Source organism: Diadema setosum, chromosome 9 (assembly GCF_964275005.1).
Source record: "Diadema setosum chromosome 9, eeDiaSeto1, whole genome shotgun sequence".
Classification (NCBI taxonomy): Eukaryota; Metazoa; Echinodermata; class Echinoidea; order Diadematoida; family Diadematidae; genus Diadema; species Diadema setosum.
The window spans coordinates 12216335-12234027 of NC_092693.1; the positions used below are offsets into that span (position 1 = coordinate 12216335).

At 38.3% G+C, this 17693-nt stretch overlaps 1 protein-coding gene across 1 annotated transcript in view; it reads right to left on the reverse strand.

The window, feature by feature from the left end:
* The window catches only part of LOC140232509 (carbonic anhydrase-like), a 51093-nt gene that overhangs the window by 19494 nt on the left and 13906 nt on the right, over positions 1-17693 (reverse strand). The window contains exon 2 of the mRNA XM_072312604.1: positions 2360-2557. Within this exon, the coding sequence (XP_072168705.1) occupies positions 2360-2557 (198 nt within the window). The remainder of the gene's footprint in view (positions 1-2359; positions 2558-17693) is intronic.

Genomic DNA, 17693 nt, shown 5'->3' on the forward strand with positions numbered 1-17693 from the left:
TTCAACAGGATTTTTGATAGCCCCTGCAAAGTACATGTACTTGCAGGGAATTAAAGCTGAAAATGATATGTATTTATTGGAAATGTGTGCACAAATCAGCTTCTTCCTGTATACTGTAATTGCATGTCACACTTCTGGTGTCTAAAAATAGGCCATATAGTTGTAGTAGCATATTATAATGTCCCACATAGCATTAAAAAAATCACTGACATTTTGACCCCATACTTTCTCTTCCTCATACATGAAACTTAAGAATATGAAAGAAAGAGTAATTTACAAAATCACAAGTGCACTTGAAACAACTGAAATATGACATTTTTAATCTCTGTGCTGAAATCTCTCCGTAACTGTAGAAGTACATCATATGTATAAAATGCATTGCATCCATCAAAATTGGCATGGACTACTCCCCTGTAATATTATATCATGTACAGGTACACCTCACGAAAGGCTTGCATCCTTGCTGTGCTGCATTCTCATTGTGTCATACAAAATTATGTTGCAGGTAGGCCTGCTGTCAGGGTAGCAGCACCTTCCATTAATTTACCAGGTTGAGGGTAACGTAGCATTGCGAGCTCTTCACCAAACCCTGGCACCAATATGTGCAACGGGCGACATCAAAACTATCAAATGATAGGGGGATAAACTCATGATATGGCCTTCCTAAGGGCTTAAAATTGGGTGGTCAGACACCAGTCGCAATGTGACAATATTTATTTTAGAGTTTAGTTGCTCACAACAAGCTATTCTAAAAGTTCTGGCCCCTCCCCCCCCCCCCCTCCCCCTCCACAGAAAAACAAGGGGAAAATGTCTGAATTCAAACAATGGCTGTATAGCACTGACCAGGTCATTTTTATATTCATGACTCTGGGTGGGCAAATTAAGAAGTTGAAGAGGGTCACTTCATATTGTTGCATCACATGATGTGATGAAGTCGAAATAAGTGGTGAATTACAATCTTCTTGCCAGGGCATTGCATTGAACAAAGAACACCACCAGAAGGCACTAACCCTCACTTGTGCCCGACCCTAAGTAAAAACTGATGTGGATCTATGAATACTGCAGCAATGTGTGCATGTAAGCCTATTTAATCATCCATCACTTCACATATTTTGACCCTTTAGAACAATTTTGACCAAGTTTAACCTTACCCATGGTTATTTTAGAGCTGATACTTAGTTCTCATCACACAGCATCACAAGTGATAACATCCCATCTTTCATTTCCTGTAGCTTTAATAACCATCAAGTCCATGTCTAATAATGTCTGAAAATTATTGTCAATTAACTAATTATTTTTTTTAAGTTGTCTTTGAGCATACATTTTTCTTGTATAGAACTGGTAGTAAATGACTTCAATCCTACTGTAATTGTGACAAATGACAATGCTTTCATAGTCTCCATGCATTTTGTCTTTAATATCATCAACCTTGAATTTCAAGAATAATAAAGCATTATTATTAAAATTTGGGCATACATGGTATATGCAATACAAGCAATATCCAAATGGTCCACCCATTTGATCTATTTTTTTTCAATTATGAATGAATAGGACACTTAAAAAGCTTTTTATATACATTCTCCCACTTTAATTTTCTCCCTTCTCCCTGAGAAATGTGATGTATTCACTCTGTATATTTTAATCCTGTAAGCATTTCAGAATAGTGGAAACAGATATGAATCTCCACTCCAAAAGATAACTATCTGCACTTGTATGAAGATCTTGATATATCCAGTAACAGGTCATTTAGAAACAGTTTTGGCACCATCTATTTCTTTTGGCATGACATCCAAAATGTACTTTACACTTGGGACACAAATATTTATATCTTTTGGCTGTATATCATTTGTATATCAGCAACTGTAAGCACTGCTACTATGAATATACTTGACATTTACCCTGGAAAAGAGAAATGGATGCTTTCAAAGGCAATATTTTCAAGATATGACTGGCTTAGCACAACTGTGATTGACGTGGACTACAAATTCAAATGTTAATTTCATAGATAAGAATTTGGCTACATATGGATCTATGATGAATGCTCAGATGGAGGTGGATCAAAGTCAGTCCATGATTTATGCATTTTCTTTTTCTCTGCGTAAATGCGTGTGACAGATTGTGAACACCAACAAACAGACATCCAATGATAACAGTGTGTAGATACAGGCATGCATGTGTAAGGTAGGCCTATTTCATGCTTATTTCATCCATGGACTAAATTTAGAGCATGGTTTTGACATAAACCATGTTTGTGAATATAGGCCTGTCTATTCCAGGAATTTTGGACAGTGTGTATCACGATGCTACACGCGGTTTTCTGTGCCAATAGGCACTCAGAACGCACAAAGGGTAAACTTACTGGAATCACACGCGTCAATGTCCACCCGGAATGTCAGTCCGTTGTTGATCAGCGACTTAGTACGGTTTGGGTCGTAGCAGATCTTCAGCGGCTTCTCGGCCAGCTTGGTGTCGTACTGGACCGCCTTCTTCTGGATGTCGATGGGCGACTGGCGCTTGCCCCCAGCCTGTGGGAAGCTCTTGTACCATCCCTGTGGTCCTGGTAGGGAAGATAAAACCAAATTTCAGTGAAAATTTTCCACTTTACGCATTTATGCTTTACGCATTCTTCAAGTCGTGACACAGCATAACTACCATCACTTTTTCAGTACTGTTCCACAAGTGTGAGCTTCCATGAAATCCACCAAGTTCAAGTCCTAACCTTTCAAACAACTGCCCATCTAATTACATTATAAAAAGGTAGTAGCACAAAGAGTGTTCACTGAGCAGAACTTTGTGTTCACTGATATAAAATCAAAATCTCTAAAAAATTATAAGTAGTATCCTGTTGCTGGGCATTCGGCTATTTGAAAGTACACCTAGACCTAGAAATTGAATATAATTTAGTCTTTACCTGCAATTAATAACATTAACAACCAGAGACTTTCATCAGTTTTTTTTTTTCTTCTTTTGCATGATATTTTATATAAACTGAGTAGGAAACAGAACAGTTTACACGGTTTTGTTGTTTTCTTTGGGAGGAGGGTGGCAGAAGGTTGAGATCCATGCAACAATCACTTTTTTTCCCATCTGCACATATCACAAATTATCCAAAAATTCTGAAAGGGAAAGGTATCAGAGCGAATCGATAACTAACAATGCACACTGACACAAGTGTCACGGTGACTCTGAAATTTCATACTTCATAGACAGCGGGCACTGTGAGCTAGAACCAAATTCATGGCCGCTAAGAACAGACAGAACTAAAAAGAAAAAATAAAAGAATAAAGAGTTGGAGGTGTCAGATGACAGCGCAAATGATGATAGAGCAAAGGGTGCCACATGCAGCGCAGCCTGAGAATAACACTTTTCCATTTGAATGATGGAAAGGGTTTTCGCTCACTGACGGCAAATATTGAGCACAAGGGAAAGCGAGATTGACATTTTTCGGTGCGTAACAAGATATAAGGTGATCTTTCAGCTTCACTGACTTATGAGAGGTGAGGCATAATGTCTTGTAATCTTTTTTTTTCTCTTCTGAAAAAAAAAAAAAAAAATCTTTTCACTCTCAGTACATGGACCCAAGCTATCTAAAACTCTTCTTTCTAGCATATGTTGTACATGATAACTTGCCATTGGGTACTCGTAGAAAAGAAAATATACACATGATTTTAATGCATGATTAAAAGTGATCGAATGCATGGACCATTGTGCCCAAAACAGCCTTGAAGACATCGCAATAATTAAAGCATGCAACAGCAATCAAGTAAACACTCACAAATAAACAGTAAAGGTTATGAAACAACATTAAACTGATGTAAACTCTGCGGAATGGTTGCCCATATAGATACCGCAAACAGCATAGATATGAATATGGGACATCACAAAATCCTTAGGTTTCTGCTTTTAATTCAATTTAAACCCAAAGACGTACTATAATACACTGGAAGTTCAAATCTGTGCATTCTTCTTTTTGAGAGAACAGCTGAAGAAGAGAGGAGCAGTATGGCATGCAGTCAGTAAACCGTACACAGTTGGTACACATTTCTGGTGGTGATACATTGTATGTCACTAGGAATTGTTTGGAAGAAATCTATACTGTATGTACAAATTGCTAAGCATATTACAAGATTAATCTTTGTATTTCTTAGTAAGATGAGCAATTTCAAAACCATGACTAAAGACTGAAATGCGTCAACTGCTTTTCCTTAGAAGTGTGTGGTTTTTATGAAAAAAAAAATGTGGACACATTCAGACAAGTCCAACAAACTTCCTTTTAGCTCCTACTTGAATGACTATTTTTATTCAGCCACATCAAAACATAGGTAACCTCTGGCATTGCCACTTATTCATAGGATCATCAAATGACACCAAACAGCTTAAGCAATGCCAACAAAAATATTAATACAGAATTTAGGCCACATTACTCCGGTGTTGCAGTGGGTGAGTATCAACAAAACAAAAGAAATGAATCCAGATGGTAAACGTCCAAACACATGGCGCGTGAAGTTCACACCCAGGAAATGTTTCATGACAAGTGAATGAATGCCCACTCAGATAATTTAAACTAATAAAGTATTCATACTTTGATGAAATTATTTTGTCACTCCCTTTGACATCCATCCAGATAATTTAAACTAATAAAATATTTCTACTTTTATGAAATCACTTTGTTACTCCACATGATATACATCCATCCAGATAATTTAAACTAATAAAGTATTCATACTTTGATGAAATTATTTTGTCACTCCCTTTGACATCCATCCAGATAATTTAAACTAATAAAATATTCCTACCTTTATGAAATCACTTTGTTACTCCACATGACATACATCCATCCAGATAATGTAAACTAATAAATTATTCATACTTGGATGAAATCACTTTGTTACTCCATATGACATCGATCCAGATAAATTAAATTAATAAAGTATTCATACTTTGATGAAATCACTGTTACTCCTATGACACCCATCCAGATTATTTAAACTAATAAAGTATTCATACTTTGATGAAATCACTTTGTCACTCTATATGACATCCATGTCAAATTATGTTTGCTCCATCTTGACTGTGTATTTGAACATGTCACATCGGCTCCTCAATTTCGTTTCCATCTGGTTTTCCTGCGCCACAGGCTGGGATGTTGCCAACCTACTCAAATGACAAATCTCCATACACTGGACTTTGATCAAAGTCAAGTGCGGAATCTTGAATGAGCAGAATGATCTGGCAAATTCATTACGCCTGATATCTCTAGGATCTGGACGGTTTGCACAGGCTGAGTATTATGTCAAGTTTATATTTACAATGCCCTAAGAGTCTGTTGATAGTGAATCAATTAGACAAGCAAAGCCAGCGCTTAGCTCTGTACCTGGTACCAAGGTGTTAGCGCCAACATCATCCGGAACATAAGTGTTTGCGTTCCATACAAACAAACTTTTTACTCCTATCCATAATGAGTATTGTCATGGTCTTGACTGATCATACTGAACACATCCCTCATATGAAGACAAAGGACAATTTCTACTCTTCTTAATATCCTAATTCAGGGTTAACAATACATTTTTGCTGGCTGTATGAAGATTATACTATACGCACTCATATTGTCTGAAAATGTGATTAACATATTCTTAAACCATAAAGCATCTTAGACCCCGTTAACGGTGCAGGGCTGGGCCAAGCCGCGGCCGAGCCCGGCCTCAACTGCGGTACTTGGCCCTGCAATTTTGTCTGTTTACAGTGCCAGGCTCGGCCTCGGGCTTTTAATTCGAACCTTTCAATATTTTGTCGCAGTGGTGCTCTGCTTGTAAACAAACGACTGTTATTGGGAGAGCGCCGGTCGCATTTGGCCCAGTTTGCGTTTACAGTGAGAAGAGGCCGGGCTCGGCCACGGCCGAGGCGCGGCCGAGACTACCTCCAGAGCTTGGCTAAATGTGCGGCCGATTTTGGTACCGCATTTGGGCTTTTGCGTGTTTACAGTGAAATATAGGCCGGGCTCGGCCGGGGCCCAAGCCCGGCCTTTTCACTCACTGTAAACGGGGTCTTACCTATCTTATCAATTGCTATAAATATGAACTTTGTTTTTATACATTCTAATGTTAATATCCACTTATTCTGAAAAAAAAAAAACCTTCATATTTGTAAGTTAGTTTCTGTTCGAAATGGAAAAATACATGAATACAAAAAGATGATTAAAAGGCAGTCAAGACTCTCAAGGTCTTGTCCTGCAAAGGATTTTTCCTTCGGCAAAGGCCTTTGCCCGAACGGCGACTTCCTCGCCACGGAATCCAGTTGGCAAAGGGTCTGAAAACCAGGCTATGCCAAATTGCATTTGTGCAGAGCGCCACTACGACAAAATATTGAAAGGTTTGAATTAAAAGCGTGCCCGAGCCCGGCAGTGTAAACGGACAAAATTGCGGGGCTCGGCCTCGCAATTGAGGCTGGGCTCGGCCGCGGCTCGGCCGTGGCTCGGCCCAGGCCTGCACTGTAAACGGGGTCTAGGCTCAATAAGAAATCTTTCCAGCTGGTTGAAAAAAATTTATAAAAATCTAATTTACGCACAGCTCCAAAGTCCATGCCATCTTTTGTTTCCATTCTACAAGTAAGCTTCAACAGACCTACACGTAGCTGTGCTTTACATCTGAATTTATACATGATATGTTTATTGCAATACACATGGAAATACAATGACAATTGGCTTGATATCCACTCACAGACACACATTCATAATGTACTTCGTTATCTATACAATCTTCTATTTAATAATGAAAACAAAAATTGACAACCCCTTTCAGATTGATAAAAAAAAAACAGGATGGAGGGGAGGAAAAATAATCTACTGTTTGTGGAATGCTTGATGGAGTGGCCTGGTTTGGGATTGAGATATTGGACTCTAACAGGAAGGTGTGGTGGACATGCAAGCCGTTTGATTCTCAAAGATGCACAGATTACACATATCCTTGTCAAGCTATGAATAATGACATACAGCAGAGATCTGTGTATGATTGTGGCCATAAATATATAGGTACTGATGTGAACTTATCAAAACAGCTGTTATATGGTGCATGAACTGAAAATACAGGCAATGTGTCATACATCCCATTGTGCATGTAAATGTACCCTATCACATTTTTAATGTTTTCTCTCATATCTTGTATTCTTATTGCACTGTCGTAACATACCCATGCTTGTAAACTTACAATAAAGTCTTCTGTCTGAATTCATAATACAGCCATGTCATACCCAATTTTTCACCTTGATTTCAACTTTCATGTTGTTCCTAAAGTTTGTCAAATACCAAGATGTGCACTCCATATGTACAGTATGACATCAAATGTATCTCAAAATGGCAGCAATTCTGTGACTCCTAACCCTCCCAAGCACTAGCCATCTCCTAGTCTTATCAGAGCAATAGTCATATGATATTCAAGCTATGTATACGGCATGATGACTACAACAACTGATATCAGACTCTTGACTGTTGACCATGATATTAGTTTGACCTTGGTTTCAATTTGACTGTTAAAATCATATCTAGATTTGCCTATTACTCCAGAACACTAAAAATGTGAAGTGTGAAATTGGTGCAATGTTTGTGAAGGTTTGAATCAACTGAGAGAAATATATGCAGACAAATGGAGGTACAGACAAAAAACAACAACAACCTACTCCTTCATTCCAAAAAAAAGTGCCTTAGTTTCATCAACAGCAGTTCTGTATGAACGTACCTTGAATTGTGAACTCCAGACTGAGTTTATATGCAAAATAGTAAGAGTCAGTTCTTGATGGACAATAGCTTTTCATAGCATATTTTGCAGCTTTATGTATCTACACAAGTCTATAAATTATCAAAAAGGTAACAGAGCTACAGAGTATGTATAAAGGCTTTACAGTGGATTTTATCTCTTTTCTACACCATGACTCAAAAGCTACATGAAAATGTATGAAATTTGTTACACACAGAGCAAAATACACTACATTCCTGGCAACGCTTTATATGAAGGAATACACAACAGGATCAAGTATAATGTGAATAAAATGACTGCATGGCTGAATTCCCAAAAGCTGAGAGTTTAGTGGGCCATGGATGCTACTATTCTAATAGGGACAATGACTTTTCCCTGATGCGTGGCAACACTAAAAACGCTAATGGCAAAAACACATTTCTGCCTGTGATATTTGCAAATACGCATAAAAATCATCTTCTTTTCTTTTTTTTATACTTCCCCTCCTTCGTGCAAGCAGGATTTTGTTTTGGTTGTCTGATGACTTATCCAGATTTGTACCAGTCAAGATATACCACGCCATTACTGCCCAGTCAGTAAAGCTATAGCCACATAAACTTCACCTTTACCTGAGGACGAGCTGATTTTGCTTCAACAGATATTTCCCATAAACACCTGCTTGAGTATATACTTGGGATTAGCCATCCATGGGTTAAGCATTATTGATGCTCACAAACTATGTCTATGACATTGATATTATTCCTGCACAGTACATTTACTATCTGCTATAAAACTAAGTTTCAGTTGAAAAGTAGAAGAGCAGTAATAAGCATTCATGGTCTGAACTTCTCTTTTTTAAAATTCAACATGAAGATTTTGTTTTTTAATATTTTATGTCAAGTCTGCATACCTCAGTAAGAAAGAAAATTGATAGCATGAATCTACGGTAACTACAGTGAGCCTCAAAACTTGCACAAAATGCTTCACTTTTTATCTACGTATAATTATTTTGTATACAGCACACATGACTTTACAGGAGTTGAATGTCACAGACAGGGCAATATGTCGTCATCTTGAAAGCACAGCTTGTATGGCTTCATGACTTGAGTTAAATGTCATAGCCAGGGCAGCATGTATCATAAGGAATTCAGTTCGTCAAAGGCCGTGTTCATCAACTTTCCCATGTTTGAAATGCGTTTGAATACCCACTTCAAAATATTATAATGTTTGCATGCGTCTCAGATAGCATTTCTTGCAGTTGTTGGGTCATCAACTCTGTTGTGAGTTGATTGGGAGGCCTTGTCACTACACAGTTCCATTGCACAGTTATACCTGAGGAGCGGAGATGCATACTGTAAAAGTGAAAATTTTCGTGGTGTGGAAATTTTGCACATTCCGCTCGACCCGAAACCAGCACAAAAATAAAAACATGCAAATATTTTAACACGTCGTATGTGCTACTGATAAATGTCATGCTTCCGTGGAATTATAAACATGCAAAATTCATCTTAGACAGCCGAGTGTGAAAAATTACTTGCACGGAAATAACTACCTCTACAGTAGTTGGCAGTTGTAGTTGGCATGGGCTGGTTGAGGCCATAAATGCATTTAAAAATGACTTTGCATTTATCAACACTACAGAAACATGTTTCTGACTCAATCTTGTTTGCAATCACACATTTTTCCGTGCTTCAGAAACTTGTTTCCCAGAATCAAAACAGCTTTACATAAATTTATCACCTACTCAAAACTCCCTAAAAGCTGTCTGGAAACCTTAATTCTGTGACAGAAGTGAGTTGATAAGACAAGCGCGGGTGAAACAATGCTTTACAAGGGTCTGTGTCATCACTTTGTCTTACCAGCCAATCTGCTTATCTGCACATCACAGTTAATCCCTTTATATAAATATGCTAAGCAACCATTGTCTGGAAGCATAGTGAATAGTTGTTAGCCTTCAGATGCATTCCTCATGATAACAAATGAAGGGTATCACTCTGCCTTTGTTATGCATCAACATAGATCCTGTTTCTTATGTAAACATTCAAAACGGTGAGCTCAGATTCAGATGAGGTGATCTTGTCATGGTTGTCATCATGATATGAGGCAACAATTTGGGCAACCTGTTCAAATTCAAACTTGCTTGGGATTATCACTTCTTCATTCGTCTATGTGATAGACCTTGCACATGTATACAAAGTGTACACATCCACTCGATCTCGCAAAATAATTCTACTTAATCTCCCGAAACCAACAACACTATTTCATTGAGTGCGGGTAATGGTGGTCAATTTATGTGAATTATTCATCCTTTACTTTTATCTGATAATGTTGCTCTATACAAAAATGAAACTAATGTATGCAGGGATGCCAAGTTCAAAAAAAAATTATGAGTGAGATTTTCATGACTCGGCATCTCGGCATGCGAATGGTGTGCGAGCGAGGGTGTGGGAAGGGTTTTTCCCCCCTGTGGCCTCCCACGGTAGGGAGCTTTTTTAATTAACTCTTAATGGTGCGATCAGGTGCATACTTAAGTGACTATTTTTTGCTTATTTTGAAAGACAAAAGGGAAATATACCTTCAATTGCATCTATCACTTTAATCTTTTGAGCTACGCTCATTATTATAGCCCCAAGTTGCAGACTTCGCCCGATGCGTGAGAAATATGGTTGTCATGCGTGAGATCGTGAGATGGCCCCTAAATGCTTGAGTCTCAAGCAGAATGCGTGAGACTTGGTAGATCTGATGTATGTATGTAGTACATTCCTCAGAAGGCATTGCACAGTATGTATGCACAGTAAGGTATTACTACTAAAATGGCGGCAAAACCTCTCCATTTCCACTTGATCTCCTCCTTTAAGATCTTGTCCGAGTCCTTTGCATTCTTTCTTGGGGTAAACTTACACGAGGCCATCCATCTCTTCTGAGCCTGCTTAAGCAGCTTGCCAATCAATACAAAGGGTGGAAAAGGAGGGGGAGGACACTGTTGTTGAACACCCTACTGTTATCATGCCCTCACATCCAGCCCTCTAGGCCACAACGTCCCTTGAAATGCCATAGAATCTTCCCCTCCTCTTCCATACTGCTACTTAAACCATATTAGGCCTTGCCATTAAAACCCCATTATAAGAAAATTATCTTGGAGAGTCAATGAACATATAAAGGCAGATTTTGTTTTGGCAGTCATCCACAAACATCCTCCCCCACCAAGAAGCACTCGTTTACTGGTATATCAGAATAAAGCATCTACAACATGGAGTTTGCATCATCCTTAAAAAGGTTACAAGCTCCTATGTTTGTAGAAATTGAAATGTCCATGCACAAGTTCGGAGTTGGACTCTCTGTTCTCTCATTTTCCAGTTGCCATCACATTCTCACGACCCTGGTATTTTCTCACAACCAACAGATGCATGATATACAGTGTTCTCTTGTACACTTAAGCACACCTTTCGAGAATCAAAATCAGGTCTAAAGTCATGATTTCCCTAAAAAAAAGTACCTCTGAAGAATGCAGAACATTTATCTATTTCTTTTTTTTTTTTCGCACACTTCTTTGCCTCTCAAATGCATTCTCTGAGTTCAAATAGATAGCAATCCCTGCATATGAATTTTGTGACCCACTCCAAGATTAACACTCATCTTTTCATTGTCTCTGGCCCAGTATCATTTGCATTTATACATGTACATATAGACAGTCCAAATCAGTAACACATCTTGCACAGGGTCTAGCAAAGAGAATAGATAATGTCATTTTTCACTGAGCTCTATACTACGTAAAGCACCCCTCCCCCCCCCCAAAAAAAAAAGACCCTGATGACTGATGTAGCACACACACTTCAATTGCACCGCAGGCAAGGCAAATATGAAATATTAATTGGCTTTCGCAGCTTCCGAACACAAAATGTTAAAAGTCCCCCAAGGCAGACACGAGCATGAGATATTTGAAGATCTATCAGCAGTGTTGACTGAGCTTAAACATTGCTTGCAAAGTTGTAATAAGCCAACATGATTTCTGCGCCTTTCACAGGTACACCCGTAAGAGTCAACAATGAATTTGTTGTCTGTAAGCTTGGCTTTTAAGATTTCTTTTCTCTGCCAAAGTTCTCATCAATTCAGTTTGAATTTTCCCTGGAAGATATGACACAAAAAGCCTGATCACAGTATAAAAGCCTGTGCAATTACTATACTGTTTACATTTCCCTGCCTACCATACACATATATGTACTATTTCAAATACTTTGTTTTTCTCCCTCTCTCTCTGATCTATAGCAATCTACATCTGTCACAAGTCTAAACTTTTGCCTGCCTGATACAATTTTGTTTGCCAAATAAAAACACAAATTATGTGGATTTGTAGATCTCTGTTTTTTCTATAGATTCTTTTTTTTATAAAAAGCCACTTGTGATTATTTGTTCCTTTTGTGCCTTGCTCATTTTGCTGATTCATTCACATTCCCCCACTTGAGCCCTGTACACATAGGCCCGAATTCACGTTTATAAGGTGGTACAAATGAAACCATGGTTTAAACCATGGACAAAAACCATGAAGCGCCAAGTGTCGCATGGAATATTTCGTTACGAAATCAGTCAATTCGTCGATGAAATGATTATTTTGTAACGAAATGACAACAATTTGTAACTAAATGAAAATTTCATCTTCGAAATTATAATTTCGTTAACGAAACGGTCATTTTGTCAACGAAATGACCAATTTCGTAACGAAATATTCCGTGCGACACTTGGCGCTTCATGGTTTTTGTCCATGGTTTAAACCATGGTTTCATTTGTACCACCTTCGTGAATTTGGGCCATAGTGTGTTAGATACTGAGCTTTATTTTACATTACTTATAACATTCTATTACAATTTTCCCATACATAGCTTCATATTTGGAAGTGATTCAAATTCTGTTGCACTTTATTCAGCTTATAATAAGCTTTAAAATATTGTTATATTCTGTCTCCAAAAATTAGTCATCAAAATAAAGTATTTGGAAGTGATTCAAATTCTGTTTTATTTTGACCAGTGTGAAAGGCCTTAGGTGCTCAATGTTCAAGCAGATTTTCTAAAGGCACGCTCTGCTGGCAAATGTACTTTCCACTCATCGTACACATGCTACTTGCCCTGTATCTTTTTTGAGCATTTATAGAATCTAAAAACAAAGAAAGGAAGTCTGAATTAAGCTTGGGCAGTGAAATGGTATGTCACAATGTTCCTAAGAGTCTGAGGAATAAGCATGCCTGCCTACACTTTTGCTCACAAGGCAATCCACATACAGGCAGATAAGACGTGTGTCACCTTGGCTACACATCTGTGTGAGATGTGAATAAACTAAACATTCTCAGCCAGGTGTCTGTGTGTGTGTGTGTGTGTGTGTGTGTGTGTGTGTATGTGTGTGGTGTGTGGTGTGTGGGTGTGTGCTGTATGTAGGAGCAGCACCCTGGCCTAGTCTGCACTTTCAGACCTTGTGCACACACACACACACACACACTTGGCTGAGCTGAGTCCCAGATCATGATGCAGGCATCATTGCAAGAGGCATTGCACAGATGCTAACACCATGTCATCTTTTCATACCCCCTTATTATGCAGACATGCAAGAGATGCTTATCACCTCATTAGTCCTTTTGATAAACTAATTCCATATTAAAAGACTGAGCTGGTGAAGTTGAATGCACACATAGTGAGTCACAACAATCTATTCAGTCTGGAATTTGCAGACCACACATCGACGCGAGCCCCCCTTCTCAAATTGAAGGGGTACCCGAGCGTCATTATGACATTTGCTTGTGGCAGAACGTGAAATTCAGCCAAGCTGTGTATCGAAGATGAAAGCATGTGGGGAGGGCAGTGCATAGAGTACATGGGAACAGCAAATCTGGTTACTTTTATTCAACCATCTCTGACTGTGCTGTCATTTTCAGAAGTCGCATGATTTCTTTTCTGGATTCTCAGAATGTGAGCTAAATTTCAACCGAGCCACTATCAAATTAAAGCAGCAAGCCCCTACTGAACCTCTAAATCAATTCCCTTCCATATCCTGTTATGGGTCCACCTGTGTACATATGCCTTCCGAAGGAATTAAACTCTTGTACACGATCATTCTAGAAGAGCCCATAGCCTTGAGAAAACTACTACAGAACATTAAGCAGTGCACACAATGAATTGTCATTTAGAATGTTATCAAAGTAGCTGTTGTGTAATTCAATGTTAAGTGTGAAGTGTAAAAGCACTACTGCAGGCCCTATACATGTGGTATAACATTAAAAGTCTCAAGTGGGCAGGTGTCCATAGGAAATGCGCAGCACAGCAAAATCAGCTCCTCAATGGTATTTTCTGTTTGTGAGTTTGCCTTCCGTACAGACACACACTGTAGAGATTGTGTGTCTATTTGATGGTTTGTTTTTTTTTTTAACGTTTTCTCCTTTCGGCAGGTCCATGGCATGCAACTAACATGGCTTACAGTTTTTCACCTTGAACACTGACCTCAGATAGTAACCATCATTTGGCATGCTTGTCACAGATTAACTAATGCATGGAAATCTATGGCTACGCTTCCCTGAAAACCTTGTAATAAGCTGTAATAATTCATTTGTTCATCTGAAAAACTATACAATACCTTGAATTGTGTTTGCATGACTTTACTGTGGCTTTGCTATTGAGCAAGCTTCTGGCGAGTGCAGGTAAACTTTTTCTTTATCAAAACAATCTATCAGTAAGTTAGTAAAAGTGTGCAGAGTATCATTCATGAGTACCAATTGGTAAATCTTGAGTCTTGAATCTAAGGCTCGACAATCCCCTTTATTCTTCAGAAACATACTGCATGCAGTTTTCTATGGTTGGCAGCACAGCTGCATGAATGTAAACGACATTCAATCTTAACTAAACACAGCTCTGCACTCACAAACATGAAATCGAAGTTGTTCTCCCAGATATGAAATAGATACCCAGAAAAGTAGAAAACCACAAAATAAATATGTATGGAAAACAAATTCATAGAAACACATGTACCCAGGCTTGTCTGAATGCATTTTTTTTCTTTTCATTAGAAATCAACAAAAAATAACTCACAATTTGGGGAATTCTTCAATTTTCCTCTATGAGAGTATCAATTTTTCTTTCACCCGTCCTGCATTTTGTCCGATCTACATCCACTGAATGATACATTCTTTGCACACCATCAGCCCACTAGAACAGAAATTAAGAACCATTTACAAAACTAGATATTATTGGGTATTTAAATGCTTGTTTCAGATCTGATTGTATTGCAATGACCGACTATGTATTTATGCTGGCTGAACAATACAAGTTTGGGAAAGGATGAACAGACTGCCATTAAACAGCTAATAGCATGTGAGATACAACAATTAGAATCAAAGGCACATAAAGGGTAAAAGTGTATTTTATCAATAGCACAAATTGGGTACAATATAAAGAGGTACAAAATAGAGAGAAGTGGTCTAATTTTTTCATCCTTGATATGCTTCTTTGATTGAAATATATGTTGAAAGTAGATGAGGTGGATGAATTTGGGGAACATAAAAAAAAACAACTAAAAAACAGAGCTCTTTCCGACCCTGACACTGTCTGCGCTTTTGTCGGACCCCACACTCTGCCCTCTCTTTCACCTCCCTCTAAATCCAGGATAGTCCTGAACTTGTGACACTTGTGATCCATTCTTGCTGATTACATTTTCAGGGAATCTTGATTTTTGCAGCAGTTCCCTCTTTTTTAAGAATGTGTATAAGATTACCTCTGGTACTGCCACGTAGCAACGTGAATTCGCTTGTTAATAGTACCATAAGTACAACTAGCACAGGAAAGCGTCACTGTGGAGTCACAAGTATGATGATTTTTCTAGCATTTACAAAGCACATTTATGTACTTGAAAACATTTCATAATTGTGTCATGTAATGTGTGTGTGTGTGTGTGTGTGTGTGTGTGTTTGCATCAGATGCACTGCTGGAAATCATGACATATTCGCAGCATGATATTTTCATGAATTGGAGCCTACGGCCTTTTTTTTGCTGCATGAAATTTTGTGCGAATTTCCACTGGCATTTTATGCACAAAGTGTAGACAAGAACGTTTGCATGCATATTAAGTTCGTGAATCTTGGCTCTCGCGAACTTGGCGAAATTAAAATGCACTCGGACATTCCTCTTGTAACAGTATGTGATCATGTTTTTTATCCTTCTTGCCAGCTGAAATATACTGCAGCTATGTACACGAAAAGGGGGAAGCATGGAACTCCAGATCTTTCAAACAGTGTTTTATGAGACTTGTGACTAACCATCAGTTGTGATGCATTTGTGAAAAGCATGAACTTGTGCCAAGATCTGCCTGAAATCCTGCCAGCATGTTGCGGTGGTGTGCTGTATGTTGGCTGCATCTTGTGAGAGAAGTCAGTCTCTTTTTTTGTGTGTACATGTATTTATTACCAGAGGAATCATCACTTCTGCACCGACACTCTTCACAGCCAGCAGGGAAGGCCAAAGCATGTGATTACATTGTCACTCACAAAGCATTAACAACAAGGGAAGGAAATAATTATTTCTGCATAACCGTGTACAGACCATTTGGCTCAGAAAGAACACAATAGAAAGTCATCTCTCTCTTTCTAGACTTGAAATATAACACATCATATCCTTAAACACATCCATTATTTCTAAAATTGTGATGATTATGCAATGAGGATATTCAGAGAGATAGATAAATTATGTTATTGACAGTGCTCTCACCTCCCCCCCCCCAAAAAAAAAAAAAAAAAAATGGCGATCATAATGTATTTTGTTGTTGTATTTCCTCTTCTTCTTCAAACCAAAGGGAAAGTCAATAGTGTCTGGATGCCATCATCTAGCTGCTCCTATTTTGTCCCAGTTTCACAAAATTTTCGCTATATCTCCAAGCTTTCCTCGTTATCAAAATCTGTTTGAAAATGGAGCAAAAGTGCCCTGTGAGAGCTGAGGCTCAATGGAGCTAGGACAAAAGCCATCTATTCTGATTTGGAAGATCACCTGAAAATCCCCCTAATCAGCCTCATATTTGCCATCTAGGTCATACCTTTATGACAAGAGCTCCCCCCACCCATTTATCCCTGCAGATATCTCATCCAAGCAATCCCATTTAAAAAAAAAAACAAACAAAAAAAAAAAAAAAAAAACGTTGCTGGATCAAATTTAGAGTGACACGCAGTCAAAAAAAAAAAAGCAAGCTGCTTGTAATGTTTCACTCTTAACGAAAATGGACAAAAATTCAACAATAAGTGACATATTTGTGTGCACAAGGAACAAGCTGAGCACTACAAATTTGTATGTCATTTTTTCTGGAATTCATAAGGCTAAGGCAGCAACTTGGGGAGTTGATATTAAATTTCAGTTCAGAGCACGAACCTGCTACACTAAAGGGAGGTGAAATGTTCACATGACGCTTTTAAGATTGCCATTTGTGTAATTGAATTAGCTGCTAGAGATTCTGTTCTTTGTGTTTCACTGCTTTTGCTTTCATTTGAAGATTCTCTTATACCAAATTTTCCTTCCAATTAATTTTCTCGTCAAATAATGGTTCTGATATAAAGTAGTGAACAAAGTGGCATGTAATACTATGAAACATGGTTAGCGAAATTAGCTGCCAATGTCATAATGAGAATCATATTCCAAGATCATCATCAGTCTGTTTATAATTACTAGAAAATATTTGCGGGGGAGGATAGAAAGGCCAATAAAGAACCTAAGATTGGCCTCAAATGAAGTCAATCCAAGCTTCTCCATTTGTCATCACAATTTTTTTTTTTTTTACGTTTTATGAGCAATAAGAAACCTAATTGTTGACTTCCCAGCACCTCCCAATAGTGAACTGAGAATGAACTCATGTTTGCGGCCAGATTACAATAAAAAAGCCTCTTCCGACATTCACATGCACCTTCTACCTGGAACTCCCTTGCCAACAGCTGATGCTAATTGGATTATA